This window comes from Haliaeetus albicilla, chromosome 28, assembly GCF_947461875.1.
Source record: "Haliaeetus albicilla chromosome 28, bHalAlb1.1, whole genome shotgun sequence".
NCBI lineage: Eukaryota > Metazoa > Chordata > Aves > Accipitriformes > Accipitridae > Haliaeetus > Haliaeetus albicilla.
In genome coordinates this window covers 17071398-17096696 of record NC_091510.1, presented here as the reverse complement: position 1 = coordinate 17096696, position 25299 = coordinate 17071398, and the positions used below count along the sequence as shown (strand labels likewise).

General features: G+C 44.8%; 3 protein-coding genes and 1 non-coding gene across 5 annotated transcripts in view; 1 reads left to right on the top strand and 3 right to left on the bottom strand.

Moving 5' to 3' along the window:
- Positions 1-4029: 4029 nt before the first annotated feature.
- Positions 4030-14075, bottom strand: KICS2 (KICSTOR subunit 2). Of its 2 annotated transcripts, XM_069773706.1 has the most exons (4): positions 13726-14075; positions 11561-11634; positions 11346-11482; positions 4030-6794 (listed from the first exon to the last, which is right to left on the bottom strand). In XM_069773706.1, exons 1-4 carry the CDS (start codon positions 13958-13960, stop codon positions 5978-5980), a joined length of 1263 nt encoding a protein of 420 aa, XP_069629807.1. In that variant the 5' UTR covers positions 13961-14075; the 3' UTR covers positions 4030-5977. The 2 variants fall into 2 exon arrangements, with proteins under 2 accessions (XP_069629807.1, XP_069629806.1); XM_069773705.1 differs by having other exon boundaries at positions 11346-11634.
- Positions 14076-15275: 1200 nt separating this feature from the next.
- RPL18A (ribosomal protein L18a) lies at positions 15276-19034 on the bottom strand. Its single transcript, XM_069773499.1, has 5 exons — positions 18888-19034; positions 18263-18442; positions 17517-17646; positions 15865-15974; positions 15276-15418 (listed from the first exon to the last, which is right to left on the bottom strand). Exons 1-5 carry the CDS (start codon positions 18903-18905, stop codon positions 15326-15328), a joined length of 531 nt encoding a protein of 176 aa, XP_069629600.1. The 5' UTR covers positions 18906-19034; the 3' UTR covers positions 15276-15325.
- On the bottom strand, positions 16763-16894 carry LOC138682551 (small nucleolar RNA SNORA68). The gene has a single exon (XR_011322659.1). It is a non-coding gene; the product is annotated as a small nucleolar RNA SNORA68 (small nucleolar RNA).
- Positions 19035-20140: 1106 nt separating the features above from the next.
- XPOT (exportin for tRNA) overlaps positions 20141-25299 on the top strand; it is a 29371-nt gene continuing 24212 nt past the window's right edge. The window contains exons 1-2 of the mRNA XM_069773497.1: positions 20141-20434; positions 24039-24172. Coding sequence (XP_069629598.1) covers positions 24113-24172 — 60 coding nt within the window. The 5' untranslated portion in view covers positions 20141-20434; positions 24039-24112. The remainder of the gene's footprint in view (positions 20435-24038; positions 24173-25299) is intronic.

The window sequence follows — 25299 nt, the reverse complement described above, 5'->3', positions numbered from 1 at the left end:
ACACATAACCCCAGGCTGCAGCAGCCACCCCAATCCTGCTGAAAGCAGGGGGTCCTTTCACTACCGTCCGCTCTTCACACAATAGCCCAGTGATGACTCAATCACACAGAAAAATAGATGAGTTCCTCCTCTTCAGGCAGCTGAATCTCTCATTCCCCATTTGCCAAGAGAATGACCCAGGGCCAGGGAGAGGAAGCCTGCTCCTCACCTGAGAGAGCAGGGAAACCTGGGGGCTCTGCTGAACCTCCGCATAAACATGCGGAAGAGGGAGATGTTGACTTGGATTCCCTTGGTCAAAGACAACGTTAAACCTGGGTATGACATTTTACTAAGTAAATGCTTAAGATGTCATCAGGCTATTCCATACTGCGGGAGATAATGTTTCCTCTGCTTGTGTTCCCAGAGAAGACTAACTCCAAGACAAAATCAAAGGCTGGGAATTCAGTTTAACATGGACACCCCCAGCCTCTCTTAGCATCTCTCACTGGCCCTCATTTTGCCTCTGACCGCTATGAATGAGGACCACATCATCCTCCCTGCAGGAAACTTAAAAGTCTTGGTTCAAGGTTGTGTCTCCCAGCATGGCATCATGGTGATGCTGACTCTTTATGGCTCTAAACTGAGTCATCCAACTTGCACACACTAAAAAACTTCTCAGTGCTTTTGTAGCAAATGATGCATACACCACAGAGCCAAAATTTAGTGCTACTGAATATTTTATCTGATCAGCAGTGCGCTGCACAAATAAAGCACGACATTGCGCTGCTCTGAAGCTTCAGATGTTAGCTCGTAACATCACAGCAGCATATCCCAACTAATAATGGGATACAGAGAAGCCTGTCTTATCATCTGTCCAAAAGCAGCTGCTTTGCCAAGATTTTTGGTACCTAAAGATTGAACGCTGTTGTCCTGGAAATAGTGTAGTTATTTTACAGTAGTCACATAAAACCAGCAGCTGCAACTACAGGTGGGGTCCAGCGCAGCTTTTGCAGGATATAAAATTTATATAGATTCCCACAAAATTAGGCCAGCAACACAGAGGGGCCAACAAAAACCTTCTGCTTGCGATCCATCTGCATTGCAGTCCTTTTGCATCTGTTCTCTCCCTGCCTGTCTTTCCCAGAGCTGTCATCCACCCCAGCCCATCTTGCAGTGACTTGCCTTCTCTTCTGCACTTTGCTGTTCTTACCGCTGCCATGTACAACTAGGGCATGGTCAGGTCCCAGCTGCAAGGTGGAGAGCTCTGTTATTCCACCACAAACCCAGTAGCTGCAACACCAGGTTGAAAGTTAGGAGACTCAAACAGGCAAACTCCCAGGGAAGCTCCACAGCAATTACAAAAACAATTCAGGCAATATGTTGAAAGCACACATGCACAAGAGAGGAAAACAGGCAGTTCCTGGAGGAAAATGATCAGCTGAGTAGTTAAACAATTTCATGGCAAAAGAACCCCATTACCTTTATCCTCCAAAAGAGGCTTTACCTTTAAATCAGCCCTTCACTAACAGGAAAAGGAAATCAAAGTCCAATTCCATCTTGCATTTGACTTCTTTATTTTGTGTGCCTGCTCTGCAAAGCATTACACTATTGCTGTCATTTGTCAGCATTCTTGTTTCCAGAGCTTCTCCTGCTTTTCCCAAAAACCAGCTCCTGCCTTTGCACAGTTGCAGTGGGAAGGCCATCCCTGCTGAGCAGCAAAACAGTTGTCCCCAAGGGGCAGGACACTGGCTTGCTGCTCTTGAGGCTCAGGCAGAGCACAAGCAAATAAGCAGCGCTTGGCCTCGGCTGCATCCACCCGGGCAGGGTTGGTTTACATCTTCCGGGAGTCTGAAAATGGGACTTCTGGAGAAAAAAGGGCAGAAAGACCAAAGTTTCAGCCAAGCTAGTTAGCTTAGTGCCAGCACTTCTGGAAGCAATCGCAGAGCTAACTGCAAGCCCAGGACCAGCCACGCTGTGCGACACTCTTCTGACTGCAAGATGAGGGGTTGCAGATACTGGGACAAAAAACAGGACTTGAGGAATGAAGTATAGCACATTGCTGATTTTCTTAAGCAAAGCTTGATTACGAGAAGATTGGGACCCAGCACAGTAAAAGGCAGCAGGCTGACCTGCGGCAGCAGGTGTCATAGACACATATGCAATGAAGCCTCAGATAACTGACATCAAAGAACAACCACTAGATTGATGACAAGTGTCTCGAAAGGCTCGTATATGAAGAAGAGTGGGACAAAGCAATAATTAACTGGGAGAGTGCCATAAAATTATTTCCACTTATAGCACAGACTTTTTTTAAGTGAACTAAATAAACACTGAGTGTTAGTATTCAAAGAGATACCAGGAATTTGTTACTTTTAGATCATTAAAAACTGAATATTATGTGCATTATGCATATATTACAGTCCTTTGCAGGACAATAAAAAATAGTTTCCATTCCCTGCTTTGTCTTCATGCAAAGGAAAAAGAAAAGGAAAGATATTCAAGAAAAAAACCTGAACAGCGCATGTAAAAAAAAAGCTTACAAGACATAAACATAAAATATGTAAGACATCTGAGAATGCATTTGCTGTCAAATTCACATTCCAGGCAAAGGATACTAAATTAGATGTTCTGCCAAAATCCTCATGGATTCAAGTAAGTGATGAGGTATATGAAATTTGCTACAAGATAAGCTTCCACATTGCTATTCTAAGCAATCTGACTGGCACCAAGAATATCAAATCTCAGTACCCGTTTTAAAAACTTAAATATGCGTGGAAGTGTTGGCTTTCATTATGTTATCATAAACATCTTTACATCTTGCATTTAAAGCAGTCATTTATACAAGACTTTTAAAGTATATTAGTACATTCAATCTTGCTTAGTTAAATTGGTAGAGAGGAAAAGCTGGCAGACAGGATATCATGCAGCTTGGCAAAAGTGCATTTGTTTTCCAGTTCTTATAGTAAAGAGACTGATCAATCTTTCCAGTACTGAAGTTAGTAATGAATACTTTTTTTTCCAGTTACTGAGTTTCTGATCACCTTTACTTACTCCACGGATATGCTCCCCCCTTTAATTATGCAGGTTTTAATTACTGGCCTAGCCACTTTTACATTGTAGACAGCTCAGTCTCCCCACTACCTCATTTGTCATTTAAAACATAAATTCCTCAAAGCATCAAATAGGAAACTATGCCATAAGTCTGCATGGGGCTATCTATTATTATTCATTCATCACATGTAGTCTCACCCCACACACACTTAGTTTTTGGTCATAGCACACCTTAACTCTGCAAAACTATTTGGAATCGATTCTAGTGTAACCTCTCTTCAGCCTTACCCCTGCAGTTTTCATCCAAGCCACTTCCCATGGCCTGGATTTTCTGCTCCCCACCTTGTATTAAGGCCAAGATCTTACAAGGAGAGCCTCAGGGACAGAACTCTGAAACACAGAGACGGCTCCACAGAAGTTTCTCTCTCCAGCACCCAATTGTCTCCCACTATTTGTCTGCACATTTCTCCCATTCCCTCCCTTCTCACACTATGAGAGTAATGACTATGGCTCCCTTCGGTTCTTCATCAACCTAAATATTCAGAAATTCTTACCCACAAGTTGGATGGCTCCTGTGCTGCTTCCTCAAGGTCCTCTGAAGAAAACTGCAGCAAATGACCCCAGGGCTGGTAAGGGGCAAAGCAAGTCTCACCTCCTCCTGCACAGAAACATCCCCTAGCACTCATTCCCTGTTCCCAGAGACACCACTTGCCAGAAACAGTGGCAGGGACATGAAGTGAACCACCAGGTCTGCTGAAGTCGCTTCCTTTTCCTCTCCCCATAAAAAACACTGCGAACAGCCTCCAGCCATTTCAGCAACTGGTAAAAGCTGCTGGTCTGCTCCAAAGGGTGGCAGATTTCTCTTACCTCTTCCAACATGTCCCCTGCAACTCAGAAATGAGCAAGAAGGTGTCTGTACCACACACGGTCTCTTCCCCCAGTCTCCTCTCCCCTTTCCCACAGGTAGCTAGTATGACAGGGAAATACTGCAGAGGCAGAGAATTTGTACAACACTTTATTACACTGCCGACAACTGGGAATTAGTTCTGGTGACAGCCTCTTTTCTGTTACTCAGGCTGAGGAAGTCAGTAGTACAATGTTATTACAAGGTCACTGTCCCACAGAGGAAAGCACACAGACTCTCTGAATACTGTCATTTGCAACTTTGTCCTGTTAAAAGGGCAATTCAAGCTGCAAAGTGTAACGCTGTTACAACCAGTGCCCTCCAGTTGCTGGTGTATTTGCAACTCCTGTTATTTTCCAATGCCAAGGAGCAGACTCTAAACTTTTGAGAGTGATACTGCAGTCAGACTAAGACTTCAGGTGAAAGGCAGTAGCACAGATATTCACAACAGACTATCATATAATTATAGCAAAGCATGGAAGGCTCTATTTGGCACAAAGTGGAAAGTCAGAGCTTACATTTCAAGAACAGAACATGCTTATGTGATTGTAAAGAAATCAGTACTTGCAGCAAGAGGCAAGACAAGTTACCATAACCTTTTGTGGGAGAGAAAGGGAACCAGTAAAAGCCACATCTGCAATGGTATCTTTTATACTTCAGTCTTAACAGAAACCAACATCCCGACTTAAACTCCCTTTAAAAATAAACCTGATGATGTTATACCTTACACAGTGTCAACTCAGGATCTAACTCTACCACACTTAAAATACATCATACAGCAGACCAATATCAGTCCTCCTGAATTCCCATGAAAGTGCTTGCACAACTGCATAGCTAACAGTCAGAAGAATCATGCAATGTAAGGCTACAGGTACAGCCAAGTTGACCCTTTTATTGTATTTGGAAATACCGATTTCCAGAATAAAGCACTTTCAGTGCAACTAGCAAACATATTTTTTCCAAACCTGCAGCCTAGAAGTGGTGAAAGAGACATTTTAGAATGAGGTAAACATACTGCATAGGCTATAAATTTAACTCCAAATTCCAAAAGTTATTTGGCTTAATTGTGAAATTATTTAAAACTGAACAGAAAGAAAAAGCTACATACTTATAAAAATCTGAAAACAAATCCAGGTTGACCCTAACAGCAAATTAGAAAATAACTCATTTATAAGAGCATTGTCTACTGCCTTCCCCCCATTCCCAAGTTATCCAAACAAAAGCACAATTTGAAAAAAGCTTTGCTGCTTTTTCTATGGAGCTGTTCCTTCTAGAATACTTGCTCAACCCCAGCTTGTTTCCGTCTGTTAATCTGAGCCAAGACTGGTACTGGACACACAATGTCACAACACTCCAGTGAATACTGGCCTTCCAGACCATGCTGCAGCTTTTCTTGCCGCATCCTGCATTCTGGAGCAATGACAAAGCTGTATGACACAGGGTGTTCAGAGTAAAGACTTGTGCTTAACAGAGACCTCAATTACAATTTTAAACCATTTGAAAACTAAGTTATAATTAACAATAGTGCCTTTTGCGATTCTCATATTTTTATTTAAAATATGTCCTTGCAGGTTTGCTTTTTCAATATTCCCTTGTATCAGTGTTTAATTCCCAGAAATCATTCCTGTCAGGCAACGCAGTTTTCTGAAAAGATAGTATCTTCCATCCTCACCACATTTTCAATAAACTCTGTAGAAGACAGTCAATGATCAGACTAAGATAAAGTGCACATATTCCTTTTCTGATACAGGCAACAAAGTTGTTGACTGAAAAAATAAATCATACTGAAAATTGAAAACCACACAAAAAAAATCCTACTGTGGCCATTCAGCACCCCACAATTAGGTTGTCCCACTGAGTACTGCCCAAAAATACTTTTCTTCAAGTGTCTGTTAGCTTAAAAAAAAAAAGGAACTTATAACATTAAAAATAATGGTTCCTTTTTAATTAGACTCTGAGAATCATGAATTTATGTAATCCTTGAAAGCTACAACTCCCCCAAGGCTGGCATACTGCCTTGACAACTTGTAAGTAGTTTGTATTTTACCCTTTGGATCCAGGCTTCAAGCTCGCAAAAGCTTTGGAGTTCTTAAGGGAATGTGAAATTTCATTGAGAAAAGAAATAAAATGGTAGTCCCTTTCTGACTTCTTGGACTCAAAAATAACAACAATGGTAAAGTGAGGTTCGGGGCGAGTCAGAAAGTACGTGCTTTGGACTTTGTCATCGTAGAAGTGAACAACCTTCTCCAAACTGTTGAGGTCAGAGGTTCTATCGGTCATAATCATGATTACATTGGGCCAGTGCATAACAGGCCTGTCGCTGGGCAGAGACACCACTGCAGGGTACTGATCCACGCCTTTGGGGGCTTCCCTGTAAGAATGGGGATGATGATAACCATGTCCCTGAAAACTCTCCGATCCACGATTGTCAAAAATTAAGGAAACATTGACAGCATCATACTTCCGGATGAAGCTGGAAATTTTCCCAAAGTAATCAGGATTTGTTTTAGCAGTCAAAGTTTTCATTTCAGATGCTGTTGTTTGTCGACTGAGGGCCTCGTGAAAGTAAAAGCTAAACTTGGCAAGTAGAATGTTTTTGAGCTTCATCAGCCACAGAAAGAGGTGTGGAGGTTGTACAGCCTTCTGAGACTGCCCTCCAAACAGATGTTTCTTGGTCTCTCGCTGCTTCTCAAAAATTTGGCCCCAAGTCTGTAGTTTTGTGTGAGCACTGTGCAAGTTGACCAGGGATGGAAGGAACTTCCACTCTGAGATCTGAGCCTGAGCCTTTAAGAGATGTGCAAGCACATCTACTTCCAGCTGGAAACTGCTTTCAAGAGGACTGAGGATTGGATGATGAAATCTAGAAAACATAACATTAGTCACGACATGAGAACTCTTGTACGCAACAGTGAAATAATCAGTTAGTATTTCTCAGTTCACAGACAGAAGATGAAACATCAAAGAGTAAAATGCAAACCAAAAATAATCTTGTTAATTTAAAAAACAGTTCTTTTAACATGATTGGGGCAAGTATTTTAATCAACATACAGCACTTTGCATTCGACAGTAACACCTGTCAGACATTTCTCTATCAAAGCAAGGGAGTTCTATTTAATCAGCTCAAGAGCAATCACTGTTTATCTTGATCCATGAACTACTATAACACCATTTCTCTTTAAATTCAGATGGTTTTGTTCCAGTTTAAAATCCCCTCTGGTGGTAAAATATACCTTAATATTTCTGGAATAGCAGTAAGACATTAAGTTAAATCAAAGGGATTGTGTTATAAATTTGCTGTTTCTATAGGGAAGCTATAAGGAAGCCAAGCTGAGCTTTTCTTGTTTTGTTTTTGTGTTGTGGGGGTTTTTTTTGAAATTCACAATAAAATTGTAATGCAAAATTAGTCAATAGAACCATGATTAACTGTATCTACCAATGAACCAGGTCTCAAACTTCAAACCTTGGTGTACTAAAAGCAATGAAGAAAGAAAATTTGGCAGGATTTCATCATATCACAATGAAGATGCTGTAACAACCAATTTCTCTCGCTAAAAATTCAGGTCAAGATCAGTTCTCAATTTAACAGATGTTTCAAAAACAAACAAACAAAAACCAACACCTTGTCTGCCAGGTAGGAGTGCCACTGCACATCTTATTCACAAGAGTGATCCTACTATTAGGACAAATCTTGATGAAATAGAATTTTATAGATCCATTCTATAGCTTTCTCTTCTCTATTTTTTCTAAACATCAGGAAAAAAAAGACAGATACAGCCTACCTGCCTTCTACAATACTCAAATTACTTGTAAATTTATAACATCATCAATAAATACATACTTAATTCAAACTGTGCAAAACTCTTCCAGTTACAGAAGCTAAATACTTAACTTTAGAAAGAGTGAATCTCCAGCAAAGACAGAAGTGGCCTTTTTAGTAAATGTGTTCCCCAATAGGCATTTAGGACTCTAAGAGGTCTCCAACAAAGAACAACAAATAGTTCAAAGACAAGACTTGATGAGGCTTCCATTTAAGCAAAGATAGATTTATCCCCCCACTTCAGAAAAAATATCCTGTGTCTTGTTATTGCTTTAAAACAAAGTAGTTTATACTGAATTCTTCCAACCTTTAACAGCTCATCTTCAAAGAGAAATCGACTCCATTATTCCCCTCAGCTTCCAGGACACAATACATATAATCCATTTTAGAAATACTTGGTTCAAAACCGAAATATTTAATTTTGTTGTGGACCAGAAGGGAGAACGAGAATTTTAGGCTTTTTAACCCCTCTCCCTTCACTATTTTTTCTTTGACTTTCCATCAAACTCTTGCCAAAACATTAATTCTTAGGCTTATGAAGACTGTCTGACAATTTCATCACTAATTTTAAGCATCTCTTTTTTTGACAGCCGCAATACATGTCTTGAAAGGATTTGCTATTAAGATGCAAGTCCAAGTTTATTCGAAGAAAGTAAAATGATGCATATCATAAATCAGTTGATGCACCACGTTCTGCAAAAGAGGCTAGGTTGCACTTCTGTACACAGTACATGTCAGCAACCATCATATCTACCTGCTATAGCAGAGACACAGTGATTACTGGCTGCTTTGGTGGGCTGAGAATCCAGAGCATATTTACATTTCTTTGAACAAGAGTCAAGTAACAATAATATTCTGCTAACAGTCAACATTATGTATTTCCAATGGTTTTGGTATTCAGCGGAAAAACAGTTTTGTTGCCATGTATTAGAAAGGGGGGGAAAAAAGCATTATACAAAATTATTTGTCCGAGATAGTCCCATCAAGTGCATACTTCGCACAGTTTCAACACACTTACAGTCAGACCAAGAAGGTTATTCAATCTTAAAAGCAATTAAAAAATTCGTACTAATGCAGCACTGCCAAGTCTCCTGGTTTAACGCTATGATGCGTAGCTTCCCACTTCTACTTTGCTTCATGGCTCATAGCTATTTTCATGTTTCACTGCACAGCAGGATTTGCTAAACTGTTTTAATCCAAAAATACACACCTCAGCCACAGCTGAGAAGCTTGATATGACTGCAGAGTAAACTAGCAGGTTATGTACTCGGTGTATCTGCTGTAACTAAGTTCCGTAACACAGAAGCATCTGACTGAGCTCAGTATCACATAAAACAGACAGGTTTTTACAATATTTCAGTAAGCCAGAGTGTTAAGAACTTAAAAACACATTGGAAAAATGATCTTTTTTTCCCCCCAATAATTCTCAACAGCAGAGGGGTGCTAGAGTTTTGTTTTGCAGACTCTGAAGAGGCCTCATTTTTCTACAACATTTTTATTTCCCTCCATAGATCACACATACTTACATGTATTTACAAAATGCTGACTAGATGAAAAACATTTAACACTTAAAAATAATTACATCAAAATAGGTTTACTAGTTACTTATTCATTTTATACTAAGCTTTTAAAGGATCCTGCTTTTGATGCTGTTTTCAATATTTCAGTTAAGATCTCACCCAAACCAACAGTTAAAAAATTCAGGGAAAGTTACTTCTCCAGCTGTAATCTATAGAAAAACAGAGAGGGAAATGTCTAGTGTTGGCTGTGTACAAGTCAGCAATAAGTAGTAATAAAATAACTTTAAACTGTTCAAGAGTTAATGATTTTTCAGATACAGACAATATGACCTGACTGTTGACAGTCAATTAGTTCTGTCATTCCTTAAACAGCAAGCAGTTATTTGCTCTACTTTATGTGAACAGCTATTTTTGGATGTAAAGGAAAGAAACCAAGGCCAGAACCTATCTACAGAACAGATGCCCTATCTGGCCTTAGCATGTTGGGCTGAGATAATGGCACACATCCTCAACTACAAATGAGGAATACATTGACAGAGGGAAGAGACTGGGTAAGGATGAGTTTAATTGACCTTTCACCTGAGAGGGTCAACAGACTGTAAACCAGAAATGCCATCCAGTCAGCACACACCAACATAACAGCCCCCAGAAACTGATCTGAGATATGAAGAAACTAAAGGAAGGACTAGAGGAAGATATCATTATCCCCACTTTTTTCAGAAATATTCTGTACACAACTGGGGAAGACCACACAGCAGCTACTGAATTAGGTCTAACAGCATCCTAGAATGTCTCCATCTTAGAGATTGCTCATTAACCCAAAGCAAGATCAACAGTATTTTTCCCAGGGAGATGCTGCTTATTTTTTTTAAGGAGGTTATAACAATGCCTTAGAAGTACAGACGTGTCACTGAAATTTATTTAAATAGAGTCGTAAAACATTTAATATATAACAGTCTCCAGTCACTGTGTCAAAGTATCAGTTTTGGTTTTCAGATTTTTTAGCAGCATTGACTCAGTACATGCTCAGAAAAGACGGTGATGGTTAGCGTACAACATAAGCTTCTCAAAAAAACCCCCAACAACTTACTTCCCTTTATTCTTTAATGTTTATCGCACCAAAGAATAAATATGTAAGTTTCATTTTTCATTGGTCTAACAGTCCTGATATTGTAAGGGCTCACAAACCAAGAACTGCAAAACAATCACTAGTAAAATCATATAGACTCGTTTTGATTTTCAAACAGCAAAATTACATAGCAATTTACCTGTTATTCCTAAAAAAATAAGGGAGTTAGCTGCAGTGCTTAGATTTGGAATGTCAGAAAGCAGCACTGAATTAGTCTGATTTTTCCTAGGTATATACTTTAAAAATTATAACTGAAAAAAAGACCTCACAATATTCTCCCCAAAATGTCCTCTCAGACAGTATTTCACTAACAAAGATTTTAAAAAATTCAGCTACATTTGACAGTTATCTTCCTACAATGGCTACCTTGTTTTGCTTTAAAATGAAGAGCTAGAATTTGAATCTGTTGACAGGCATTCAAAAATTCTGTCTTTCTTAAACTGCCATCATTTTCAAGGCTCACATGTGTTAGATATCATTTAGAAACATCCTGGGATTCTTGTAACGGGAACTATTAGATCTTAACTTCAAGAAACCATAATGGCAGGGACCAAAGACTCAGAGGTGCTCCTTCTACTGGCTCAAATACCTCTCAGAGAAGGCATAACAGAGCACCATAAAACCCTACTAGGTAGATCAAATAGCAATGGTGTAGCTTTTAGAATTAAGCAGACGTACAAAGGAATAGGCAAGATGGCTCCTAGAACATGATGAGTAGAAACACTCTCCCTTTTTTATTTTTCTTCTTCAGAGGAGTCGTCATATTTTGAGACTTCATGCATCTGGTGCTGCTGACCAACTTTCACTTCATGCATGAATTCATGCAAGGGGCTGTGCTGCTCAGCAGTCAAAGGACAGCAAAGTCTTTGGGCTTGCTCTGAACCTGAACATCATTTATTACAGACCATATGTCTGAGTACTTACTGCCAGCAAATAAGCACTGACCTTGAGCTGTATTTCTTTAAGATGGATTCCAAAATGTTTACCAGTTCCTCAGAGTTAATGAACTTTTGGGTGCTGAGCGTGTACATTTTTTCATAGAAGTCAGCAATTTCCATCCGAGCCTGAACAAAAAAACAGAGCTGTTCAGACAGGTGAGAAAGCAGCTCTTCCAAGTGAGGAGCTGTTCCTCCTAGTGCATTGCGACCCGTCGCCACCACCTTCTTCAGCTCATTATGCAGAGATGTGTAGATGGTTCGGATGGAGTCCTTTCGGCTGAAGAATGACTGACCACCTGTTCAGATAAATATGGAGGTATTACCAAAATCCAGGGACAGCAAAGATAGACAGCAATACTGGAAAATTGTGTATAACCACGCTTGTTTTCCCCTAGGTGTTCCTAACTGTTGTTTGATCACAGTATTATTTATTTTTTTTAAATCAAGAAACAAATTTCAGTGTATTATTTTGCAAGTAACTGAATTACACATAGCATATACTCAGAAGCACTTTATGCAATTTCATGCAAGTTACACATGTCCCAATTCATATCTCAGCAGTCAATGACTGCTGCAAAACTTCAACTCCCTCACATCTGCCTCAGTTATGGCATGACTTTTCAGAAAGCAAGGGTTCAGTTAAATTTGCTACTATGATACATGACCTGGAAATACTGTCGTTATCTGTGGAAGTCAGAAGAATCAAGTCATCATGAAATTTTAATAGCCTCCACTCCTATTAGCAACTCTTGATCTCTTCAAGAGAATTCCCCTAACAATACCACTTCAACCATGAAGCACTCAAGTTTGTAAAGCAACCTTTAAATGGCAACTATGTGACATCTGTGTGTACAAACCAAATGTTTCCAGTCCCTACGCAGTCTTAATACAAACCAGAATTCAAAAGAAAAACAATCACAGTGTATCTCAGTGAGACCACAGTGCAGGTTAATCTGTAACTAAAACTGAGGGGGGGGGGGGGGAAGTCTGTGCTTCTCTCTACCTGTTCAACCCTATGAGGAATTTAAAAAAGAAAAAAAAAAAAAAAAGACAAAAGTAGAGGGTCAAAGTAAAAGATATTTAACTTTGACGCTACCACAAGACTGTACAATGGTACTAACCTTATTTCATAATTTCTATTTACAGATGGCCTTATGTGCTGCTGCGGCACTCAACGGCTGCAGCAGAGCAAGGATCACAGGGAATGAATCTGCAGAACTTTTAAAGGGATTCCAAATTTAGGTTCCACTTTGAAACGGCTTATGAACTTTGTAATGGTGGATAGTCCTTTTCACATCCATTTTATACATATAATTTTCAAAAGTGACCTTAGCAATTTGAGGCAGAAAGGCAGAGAATTGGTTATCATGGTGAAACAGCAACCTTCCTAAGCCAAGAGTTGCCCCCAGGTCGTGGGGAGGATGAAGAATCATCTACTGCTGTTGTTCGCGACATATCGAAACAAACAAAACTTTGTCCTTTCACCTGTCAATTTTACCCTTTCTGCAAGCACCAAATTCACTTTTTAAAGTCAACCTTATAGAAAGAGTTCTGTCTGTAAAGATCTTCCTTAAAATAGCAGAATTTTCTTGATGCTTTACTGCATTACACATCAGACTCATATCCCTTGATCCATTTTCCATGCCAGTCTGCAGTTCAAAGAGAAAATAAGCAGCTTTGCCCAGAGGGCAACACAATGACAGCTCATCCTGTGCCAGTTTGGGATTTTTCTATTCACATACTGAGAGAGTGAGAAGCAGCCAAGATCGTGGCCAAAACTTCCCGAGATCCTGCAGCGTGAATGACGTGAAATGAATAACAACTTTCAGGAAGCTATCTCCAGCCCTGACTACTTGCACATATGCAGCTCTAATATTTGGGCCCGGAACCGTGACATAGAAAAGCTTTAACCCTTCGGTCGCCCCACTGAGCTCACCCGTGCAAGCTCATCTCAGCCAGAGCATCCCAGCACAGAAACACCTCTGGCTAAATCCCGGGAACGGCAGGCAGGCAGCCTGCCAGCCGACAAGGAGACGCACCGACTCCCACGGCCGCTGTGCCACCCGCGCTCTCGCTTATTCTTTCGGGGCCGCCCAAACGCCGTAGCCGATTCCCCACCGGGCCCACGGACGCTTGCTGACCCAGCGCTCGCGTTCGGGACGCGCAGGCACGCACCTGGCCGAGGCCAGGCTCCTCGGGCACCGTGCAGCTACCAGCTGACGGAGAACCGCACAGGGCCGCGGCAGCCGCCCCCGTTCCCCGCCGCGCTGCCGACACCCGCGGAGCTCAACCCGGGGCGGGCCGAAAGCGAGAGCGAGGGGCGGCCCGGAGAGGGGCGAGGGGCCCGGGGGACGCGGGGGGGGTAGCGGGGAGGGGTCCGGCGGTACCTAGCTTCTGGCCCAGGAAGGTCATGCTGTGGTAGGCCTTCTCGGCGGCGGCCAGGTGCGCCAGCCCGGCCAGCAGGGCCAGCCAGCTGGCCCCCGCGCTCTTGTTGGCCTCCCGCTCCTTCTCCACGTTGTCCTTGGCCTTGTCGTAGGAGAAGATGCCCAGGTGGGAGAAGAAGGTCTCCAGCACGGCCTGCTCCACCGGCACCGGCGCGCCCAGCGGGATCGACTCCCCCATCCCGCCGCCGCCGCCGCCGCCGCCGCCGCCACCGCCTCCGCGACGGCCACTACTTCCGGGTGCGGCGCCGCGGCCGCGTGAGGGAAGAGGCTCGCGCCGACTCTCGCCGCGCGCCTGCCCTTGCCACGTGACGGGCGGGGGAAGCCGGCTCGGCGTCACGTCACGTGACGGGGCGGGGCTCGCCCCGCCGTCGAAGGGGCGCTTTCCGGCGGCGCGGCGCGGGGCATGGCCGCGCTCGGTTCACTGCGGGCGGCCCGGCCCGGCCCGGCCCGCTCCGCTCCCCTCCCCTCCCCTCCCCTCCCTCACCCGCGTTGCCGCTTCCGGGTTGGCCATGCTGGCCTCGGTTGCTGTAGCGAGCTCCCCGCCGCCTCTGTTTTTGTGACGCCTATAATCCGAAGCCCATTTTGACGCCGCATCTTTCGGTCAAGAAGTCCCAGAAGACAAGGTCTTGCAGGTGATCTTATGCCCACCCTCTGGCATTACCCTGGTAGGACTCCCGCAGGACCCTCCGCTTGTCCTAATGTTTTGCGTTTAGTTTCCTCTCCCTTGCATCTGGGAGATCACGAATTGCTCCCACTAATCCCCTTTTTTCGGACGATGTTTTGGACAGATGAGCTCCCTGTGCTGATACGCTTGAGAGGGCAACGAGGAGGAGAGCAGATCTGAGCTACGGGGCTGCAGATGGGGGCTGTTCTGGCAGCACTGACCAGTCCAACTCTTGTGGAACAGCCTCCCCCCTACACGGAGCAAGGCTCTCACCTGCAATCCACAGGCAGTTCCTCTCTGGCCCAGTACCAGAGATAGGTCCGCCAAGCCCTTCGTCACTTTTCATTTCTAGGCGCAGGCATCTCTGTATGCGTACATCAGTTACTTCAGAATGGTGCGTAACATCCTTGAAAAGGTTCAGGTTAGAACTAAAGTTTTGGCTTTAAAGGCTTACAACTTGAAGTAGTTTAGCTGAATTTACAAGGTCTTTATCCTTACAGCTGACAAGTTTGAGTTCTGCGTGCACAAAAATCTGCCTTCTTCCTGAATTCAACATTTACTTAGCATGCCTAAAGGGACAAAATGAATGTAGGATGTTATAGCTGCTCAACAATAGACTTACCCTGACCTGGAAAGCTGGTTATTAAAATTTTGGTTTATCGATGAGCTGTTTTGGTAACTTAAGTTGTCACCTGAAACATTCACCTGTTTGAGGGCAATCATTACTGCAAACAGTAGGCTGCCAATAGTTTACAGAAAATAAAGCGTAGGAAGGGGGACTCCTAGTTATCCAGAACACCGTTTCCAAAAGACAGCTGGGAGTCAAATGTTCAAATAAGACCTTTATTACAACACAGGGTTGACAGCACGTTTTCGTACTTAAAAGAAAGTATTTGGTCTCTTGGTAGTGAAACGTGGTTTGTGCTGGCGACGCAGAACTCTGTGTGGCAGAGGGAACTTGATTTTAGAATCCTGCAAGAAAAATGTTTCTGTGTTAATTGAGATATTAGATGAACAACAGAACATAGTTTGCAATAAATAGCTAAGCTACATTCAACTGCTAACTTATGTATAGAGAAGTAATGCATCCACAGATTAGATATACTTCTAATCTATATTTCTATATAGGAGCTAACAGATGCCTTAGTTTTGCGATTCTTTTTGAAAGAAATGCCTGTTATATATAGGTAAGCTTTCTGCAAGATAATACGCTTTTGTTTTAGTCTGACTTTCTTTCAAACAGTTCTAGCATTAAAAGTCTTGATCATAATATAACACAACTGCAAACCTATGCATGCAAGTTAGGTTCCCTCCCTGTTTTTGCCTGCAAAGCAAACCTGTACCAGAGAAGAGAGCTCCCCCCTTCCAGTCTGTGTTAGACCAGGACCCACCAGCCACTGCAATGCTACTTCACTTACATGGAACTGCTTGACTGCTGGTCTACGGCACTTGCTAGCAGCAATCTCCTCGACTTTCATGATCTGAATAGAATGAGCACGGGCACGATGACGGGCTCCCATATCGCGGTCTGTAACAAGAGAACTCATTAAAAATAAATCTTTTCAGTTCAAAAATCTTACTACCACCTTTTCAGGAAACGTTTATAGTACCATCTACAACTTTTAAAATTCCTGATCGACTCTACTTAATCACACTGGTTTTAGTATCTGAAGTGATGCAGAAATATCACAGAACCAACATGCAGCAGAAAATTCTTCCTGGAACTCATAACCAAACTCCTCCAAGAAAGCACCTTCTTACTGTTCTTGCCTGATTTCAAGAAGGTACACATGTACAGAAGTAATCTACATGGGGCTATTTCATTTTTTTGCACAAAAAACCTGTGATTCAGAATCAACACTGAAATATGATTACTGGAAAGACATGTGAACTTCAGAATTTCCCTGCCAAAAGGAAGGTGCAAGTAAAGGTAGGATCTGAGGTTATCTTTACTTTTCTTAAAAGTGCCAAGTGATAAAAACGTGAATTAATATTTAGCCCACATAATTAGGCTTTCAGAACAGGAGGAAGCCATCTGTACATGATGCTACCTGAAAATTCCTCCCTGCGGCAGTGAAAATCACTGCCTTCAGGTCATTACATCTATAGCTAGTTCCACAAGATATGCCCGTTGAAATACTATTGTGCTTACAATGCTTCCCATGAAGATCTAACATCCCTATTAAAAACTTACCTGTCAAAAGTATTCTTGAACATAAAGGTATCAAAGTCACGATGCAATTATCATGACAAATTAAGTTCTCAGGCCTCTTAAGCAGTCCTCCAGTATATTAACTAACAGGAATTATTTTAAGTTAATGTCGAACCTTAAATTTCACTTTCAACAGCACTTCAGCTTTTGAAAGGCGACAAGATACATTTAATATTTGCACACATGACAAGAATATCATTATTAAGAACAATATTCTTTGGGTTTTTGTGTGCATTCTGTAGTGTTTGTAACACTTCTGGATTCAAATATCCACAGCATCAGCTATACAAACGGTCTATCCCTCAAGTACTTCACAAAACAGACTGAAATCAGGACAACCTTTAATTCTCCCTGAACTAAGGCAATGAGATCTTCGAGCAACACACTTTTCCCTGCCCCATGATGTTTTTTTTTTTTTAACTTGCTCTCCAAGGGACAGATGCTAGTGTGTTCCACATGATATCTGAAATATTCTCTCCACAAGACTTGGGAAGATATACTCAATTATTTTAAAACAATAAATACAGTGCAAGAAATATATACAGCACCTAAAAGGTCATGAAACTCTCAGTCTGTATAGCAAACCTCATTACTAGAATTGTAGAAAGTCACGTCAAGATGAAGTGGGAATGTTTTCAGCTAGAGAAACTGTATAAAGAGTGGTAACAAGGAAGATACCACATACATCATACACAAACATGCATGGACTTCTCTGGGAAATCCCCACTTTATTTTTCCAGTGTTTCAGTTATCTTAACATGGATCAAGTCATCATGCTTTATGCCCAGTTTAAGATTTAATCTTGTGCTTATATACTGGTCCTACCATTTTATACCTCAAACAGTTACATGTACTTACAGCACTGAGTGACAGCACCAGCCGTGGTCAAATCCCTGTACTCCCTGTACATGTTGTGAGTTCCGCTACGAGAATCATAGCGCAACCAAATACCAAAATTTTTCACTCGCAGAGGGGACTTCTCATACACCTGGAATTACACAAGAGCACAAAAGTAATTAGAGACAGTACATCACTGGCATTTTACAAGTTTAAGAAGAAATATTTCAGAGCTTTAATGAAACCACTATGGGGAGTTTTAATGTCAAAAACAACTATGTGCTCTCTTTCCCCACATCAACATAGCTACACTCGAGTCTTGGTAATTCAGAGTGAAAAGTTTTAATCATTCAGCGTGGGAAGAAAAATACACAGAAGATTTCGGCTCTAAAGAATGTTTTTTAAGCATCAAGGTAGAGGAGTGCAAGCATACAAGTATCTACTTTCCAAGAATTATGAATGTCCAGATGACTCTTAAAAGGTATATTCCACAATGAAGCAAGCGTAAGAACCAGACAGCAGCACTGACTAGTGGCATAGCTCATAACTCTCAAGTGCTGGGAAGTACATTTCTTTTTTGTTTACTGGACATATAGTGCCACTATGAAAAAACGAACTTGTCACTCAGAACTGTCACTTCTCAGCAACTGAAGAGTAAATGAACTTCAACCTCACCCCTAATAACTGTGCTTACATAAATTCCTTCCACACATACCAGCTGGAATTCCTTACAAATCTCCCACTCTTTTAGGTTTTCAATCCCGCACCTGGCCACAGTACACAATCTCTCCAGAAGACTTCTTCATCTTCTTCAGCTGAGAAACGAAGTACCAGAACCGGGACTTGGCGACAACATGGTTCGGAGCGAAGATCCGCATGCGGTAGAGAGGAGGCGTCGTGCACTTGGGCGTGGGCAGGCATCGCCCGACCACCTTGTACTCCCGCAGCTGGAGGGAGACGAACGACAGGCCGCCCGCAGCGTGAGGCCCTCAGCGCCGCCGGCCCAGCCGCCGCGGAGCCACCCCCGCGCCAGCCCGACCGGCCCCGCCACGGGCCGGCCCCGCGGAACGCACCGCGGCGAGAGAGAGCAGGCCATCCGAGGGGAAAGGGAAGAGGCAGACCACCGGCTCCGGCGGATGGCCCGGCGGGCCCAGCCGTGCCGCCCGCCGATCGCGGCCCCCCCGCCCAGGAGCGGCGCGGCCTCCTCACGCGTCCTGCGGGAGCGGCGCCGCCGCCATGTTGGCCGCTCGCCTCCCTCAAGAGCCGGGCGGGGCCGCTTGGGCGCGCAGAGGCCGCTCTCCTGCGCCGCCGCCCTCCCAACGGCCGCCTCGGTCCCGGTCCCGGTCCCGGTCCCGGTCCCGGCCGTGCCCCCGCACCCCGGCCTTCACTCACGGTGCCCGACGCCTTCATGCTGCTGCCTCCTCCGCGGCCCGCAGGAAAGGAAAGGCCGCGTGCGCCGCCGCCTCCCGTCACCCGCCCGCCGGCAGCCCCGCCCACGGCCGTCCTGTCCGCCCATTGGCTGGGAGGAGAGCGCGATTGGAGCAGGCAGCCGTCAGTCTCCGCCCGCGGTGGCCGGCGCTGGGCTCCGGGTCGGCGGGGGCCGCGTGGCTCAGTCCGGGCCCGGCCGGCGGCGGCGGGTGGAGCCCGGCGCTCGGCCAGGCCGGCCGCGGAGGCCAGCAGTGCCGCGGGCCCGCATGGTGCCGGTACCGGTCGGAAGAGGCCCAGCTGTGCGTGACCCCGTCTCCCGCCGGCCCTGCCGGCGTTGCCGCAGAGGACGTGGCGGGGAGGCCGCAGGCGGAGGCAGCCAGCGCCGCGTTCCCCGCGGGGCAGAGGCCGGGCGTGGAAGGGCTGTCGGGGGAGCCTCTCTCACCCGTGGTCCCGTGGGACACCGGGAATGCTGGCTACCGCGGGGTTGCCCCCGTGGACCGCCCCCGCCCCCGTTCGATGGGATCCGCTTCGTCGCGGCTGGCCCCGAGTGCGGCCGCTCCTGCGCACCGTGAGCGGGGAACGGTTCTGCGGACGCGGCGCGTTAAGGCCGCTCGGGCGGTGTGCGGGTCGGGCTTCTGAGAGCTGCGCTGCCGTAGCCAGGCGGCGCGAGCGGCCTCCCTCTCGAAGGACGCTGTAACGCTGCGGCAGCCATGAAGTAAATTGCTGCAGTTACTGGCGCTTAGACTTTTTTTCCTTTCAGCCTGATTCCGCAGACACGCACGCCTCCCATCACGCCAGACCCCCGTACCCCTTGCCCCGCCGCAGAACGATTTGCGGAGGCGACCGGCGTCACATTTGCTGACATCGGCTGGGCTACCCGTCTCCTCACACACAACCCTACGCTTTAGCAGTGCCTGAGCTCGGGCCCGCCCTTGTGCCCGTCACCGGGCAGAGCCGCCCCGCCGCTGAGGGCGGCGCTCGCCTCGCTGCTGCTGACAAAGCGCCATTTCCGCATCCCGGCGGGAGTTTGGGAGCGGAACGGGCCCGTCCCGGTTCATTAAATCGGGGCATTCGCTGCTGCAGCCCTTCGCCCCCCTCCAGGGAGCTGCGCGACGAGGAGCGGCACCGGCGGGAGGCGGAGGCCACGCCCACACGCCCCGGGGGGCGGGACTACAGCTCCCAGGGTGCCGCGGGGCGGGCGCATCCCGGCGTGCCCCGCGGCCGGCCGCCTAGCCGCGGAGGGAGGCTGAGCGCGCCGGGCCGGCGGCACGCCGGGAGCCGTAGTCCTGCGGCGGCTCCGCCGAGGGGCGGGGGCAGCGTTCCTTCCCGGAGGCCGTTCCGCACGCGCGAGGAACGCGGCGCCTCCCCTGGGCGTCCTCCTCCTCCTCCCGCCGCCAGCCGAGGCGGCGCGGCCTGGCCCGGCCCGCTCCGCTCCCTATGCTCGTGGCGGCCGCGGAGCTGTGGGGGTGGGAGCCGGCAGCGCCGCCGCGATGGAGGAGTGACCGGGAAAGGTAACGGCGGGGGGAACGGGGACGGGACACGACGCGCGGCGCGGGGTGACTCAGCCCAGCGGGGGGCTGGGCCTCCCCGGCCGCTGGCGGGGGCCGGGGCGGTGTGGGCGCCCGCGGGCGTCGCCGCTGAGCTGGCGGCGGGCTCCCGCGGGTCACCCGGCCGGTTCCAGGCAGCCCGGCGCCGCCTCCTCCGCAGCTGTGAGGCTGTGGAGAACGGGGGGGGGGGGGGGGCAGGCGCCGCGGCCTCCCCGCCCACCCGGCCGCGCTGCTGGGGGAGCAGGGGGGTGCCGCAGTCGGTCGGTCCCCGTCGGGCCGGTCCCTCCGTGAGCCGGCTGGGGTGGGGGGGGGGGTGTCGTGCGGCCGCCGAAAACATCGGGATTCTTCTCTTGCACGCTGTAGCTTTGCGGTGGGGTTCTGTTCGCGTGCTGCGGGAGCTGCCTCGGTCGCCGTCCTGCGTTATGGCTCCGGTGGGGGAAGGAAGTGACCGTGAGCTCTTGCACTGCAACGCGAGGGGAGGGACCTCCCCTGCACCTCCATATTCCGCTGCTCTCGGCGTGTCCCAGTGCGGCGGTTCCCCGCCGGGGGAGGAGTGCTTTGTCACTCTGCAGCGGCCACGGGAAGGGGCCGAAGGGGTTAAGCTGCAGCCCCGGTGTCTTCGCCGCTGGGTGCGAACGCCAGATCCCCCTTCTCGGCTGAGCTGCTGAGCTAGGCAGTGTTGTCGGCTCTGCAGCGAGGGCAGGCTGGGCTCTTGACCAAGTCGGGGCGGGGGGGGGGGCGGGCAAGAAGGCCTTGCTCCTCTCGGGGAGTTCCTGGCCAGTAAGGATGTGCCTGAGATGAAGACCTAACGTGTCACTTCCAGAGAGAAAAACTTTCTAGTCCAGTTGAAAAGTTCTCGAAGTAGCTACAACTACACAGCTGTTCGTTTTAACCACCTTAGGTCAGTGTAAAGGCTCTATAGCCTAAGAGGCTGTAAATATGCTCAAGACTTGCAGCAAGCAAAACAGAGCTCAAAAAAGAATGTGAAAGGTGATCTTTTACTGTCTTTGTTTTATTAGAGAGAAGATTTGAGGGAATTAAAATGAAGCCTGTCACTGGCACCCTGTGTGCTATCACAATCTTGTAAATAGCAAAACCGAATGCTGCAAACAAAGTATTCTTTAATTGTTCCCGTGGTTAGCATCTGTAGTTAAAATGCTCTGAATGTTTTTATTGTTAGGACATATCTGGACACAAGTTACACACCTTTGACCATGTTAGTGTTGTTAAACTGGACAATCTTCCCCACTCAAAGTGTAACTACGTTTTTTCCCCGCTTTCCTGTAAGAAAGCAGTCTCTGCTATCGAATGCATTTGTAAGTATTTAATATGTGAAAGGGAATAAACTATCCTGATGAGATACGTATACCTGTATGACTTCACTGTTAAGGAACTGCATCTTCCTAATTATAGTAAGATCACTTTGCCACCCAACATAGCGACTGCTTAACAAAAAAAGCATCTCTAAGTAAATAAGACAGTAATTTCTACACAGCTGCATATTAACTATTGATGTTATTGATTATTTTTTATAAATCTTGCTTCAGTGACATACTTGACATTATAGCTGGGTATATCTTGCAATGGATTTTGCAAACTGTAAGTAGTATTAAAATTGCAGTTCTGATTTTGCTTTTGAAGTGTAACTGGCTGGTAAAATAGATTTGTGGTGGAAAAGCTACCTGCTCAACTAAAACCATATAGCATGAGAAGCTATTTTGTTAGCTTTCTCAAAAGGCTCATTCAAATAGTCTATCTCAATTATTTGTCTTCTAGAGTTGGCTAGTCAAGCTGAAACTCTTAGAAAAGCATATAGGGTAAAAGATGGAATTTTAAATATACTTATGTAGCATATACAAAATTAGTAGAACTGGTTGGTATTGCTGTTAGCTAAACAAGTGAAAAGAATATGTGTTTGAGTGAGGTTATTTTTAATAGCAAAACTTGTCACGCAGGTGTACAAGATTACTACCTTTTGGGCAGATAATGTAGTGATATCAGCAGGAAAATATGCCAAAAATATGCTGCTGTATATGAAATAGTTTTACTTGTATAACTCTGGACCAGACCCTAATCGAAAGATGCTGTAAAAAAAAAAAAAAAAAGTAACTTTTTCAGCAGCATTTTACTTTTATTTTAATCTGGCTGTTTTGGATATTGATTATGGGGAAAACAAGCTGGGGGCCGGGGGTGCAGAGGGAGAAGACTCAGCAGAGCAACTTTAATCCCTAAAGATTTTGACCCTGAGCAGGATTGCTCTGTGTCGCAAGGCAGTGTGTGAAGCTTGTTTTGCCACGAGTCATCGCTTTGTTCCAGATTTTCTGGTTTCTATACAGCTGCAACCTGCAATTTTTTTTTGGTACGAACTCAATTTTACTTATTAAATTGCTTTTCATGATGCATTTTATTATAGTGTATTCTGTAGTGAGTTTTATAGAAATACCTGTCTTACCATGTTAAATTTTGAGCGCTCCTTTTCAGGCATGCTTGCTGTCAATTGTCACTGTGCCACCTTTCTTCCAGTGGGGGAGGGTGAACAGTAGAGCGTGCACAAGACACGCAATACTAAGAAATCAGAAGTTCTACCTATAGGCGTGTAGGCAGCTTCAAACCACAGCTCCTTTGTATTTCATCTCTTCCTCTTGTCTATCTTCCCTTCCCCTACCTCCTACATACTTACGTAACAAGGCCTTATTTCAGGCCTAATTAACTGGGGGGTGGGGGGGGGGTGTCTTTGAAGGATAGATGGATTTTGTCCCCTCTTGCTGTTTAACAGCATCCTAGTATTTGACAAAGATTTTTATTTTTTTTAATTCCCTGTGTTTTACCAGAGCATTGCAGAACAGCCTGTAGAGACGCATCATCTTTAGAACATTTGTCTAGCTTGCTTGTTAATTTTACACTAAATTTTCTAAATAAAAATCATTGCTGGTAAATCAGCACCCATTAGTAGGAACAGAAAACTTTGTTAACAACTCAGTATGATGTATTTTGTGGTTAATTTCTAAGACATTTCTCTTGTGTGCGCTTGCTTTAGAAGAAAGACCTTCTAATGGCTTTGCCTCCCTAGGGGAAATACTTCATAAATGAGTTTATGAAGCATCTTAACAATATTAGAGATGACTAGAGATTTTTTTTTTGCAGTTACAAAGTTTGTGGTGGGGAAAAAAATACAGCTGTCCAGCATTTAAGTAGCAGATTTATGCTTATATCATATCTTGCTGAAACCTTCTCTGCATGCTTGAAATTTGAGTTCAAGCCTTTCAGTTGAATAGTTCATGTCATACCATTTCTCTGTTAATTAAGATTATATTAGCTCTTTTCAAGATAACTGAAATATACGGACACTTCAAGTTCTCCTTATTCAGCAAGAAGTTTAGTACTATTAAAAGTTGATTAAAGGACTTAGGATTCCGATATCCGTACCAGAAGTACACACATTCATGTTTTGGTGGAGTACATACTATGTGTTTGAGGTTTGTGGGCAAAATTCTGTGGTTGTTGCTGTCCTGCTTTTAATTTTTGTTGTTCTGCTGAGCAAATAAAGTTTCTCTTTCTCTACTTGCAGATGATCGTAGTTTCCTCCTTAGAAGAAGTGGGCAAACCAGTTAGGAGTAGGAAACAAAGAGTATAGCAGTAGAGATGGATGAACAAGCCCTTTTAGGGCTAAACCCAAATGCTGATGCGGACTTCAGACAAAGAGTATGTAATTAACTTGCTTATCTCTCTAATAATTGGGGGTGCAAAAGTCTTGTATTTTCTTGGGTGGGGAATTGGGGGCTTGCCCCTTTTTTTTTTTGTTAACCAATACATAGGGTTCATGGTGACAAGTACAAAACAAAGTTATGTCGCAAGCATGTAAGCGGAAGGTCGTGTCACCAACTCTGTGAAATTACAATTAACATGCATAGAATTTATTTTTCTGGGCTCTGACTTTTTCGGTCCTTTCAAATCTTTGTACTTGTTGCTTAGCTCCATACATAGGTTCACATAGAATGAAAAGCAGAATGAGTTGCTTGCAATTGCCCTTTTAATTCTTAGACGTGTTGTTTTATTGGAATGGATTACCTACCTTTAGTGTCTTTTTAATGAAATGTGTGTTTTTAACTCCAGTGAAGTTTGTATTAGCATAGAGTAGGTTAAGAAAGTAGTCATGGTAAGTGGGTAACAGTTACTTCAGAAAAGAGGGGTGCTCCTGTGAAAAGGCATTACAATTTATCTAACTATTTAATGAGTAAATATTTATGCTTACTGATTCATTTTCAAGTTGATTCAACTGTCTACAAGATAACCTCCAGTGAAATCTTTCAGAAATGAAGATGTTAATACCTTGGTTTTGTGTTCAAATTCTGGAATGCATAAGCAAGTTAAAAATGCAGCCTGGTACTGCTAAGCAGCCTGTTAAATATGTTGGTTCTGGGTATTTGTCCTTTTTGAAAGGATGGATATAGCTAATCTTTAGTGTTCTGTTAATAGAATATCACTGTAAAATTTGAAGCTTATAGATTTATTGACCTTTTAACTGTGCAGTCTGCCTAATTTTGAAATATTTATAGTAAAAGGTGATTTACCTTTTCACTAATCGTGTAAGATGTAACATATAAAAGGAAGTATGAAACCATTTCTAGTAAAACTGTTCAGTATAAGAAAATTGTCTACAGGAAGGGAATTCTTGGTTTAAGAACTTATTTTAACTCACTGAATAATTACTTTGGGAAATTACTTAGGTGAATGGAAACAATTATGAACTAATGCAAAAAACCAAAACCACCCAACAGCCAAAAAACCCCCTTGAAATACAAGCATTCGTAGAATTGAAATAATGTTGT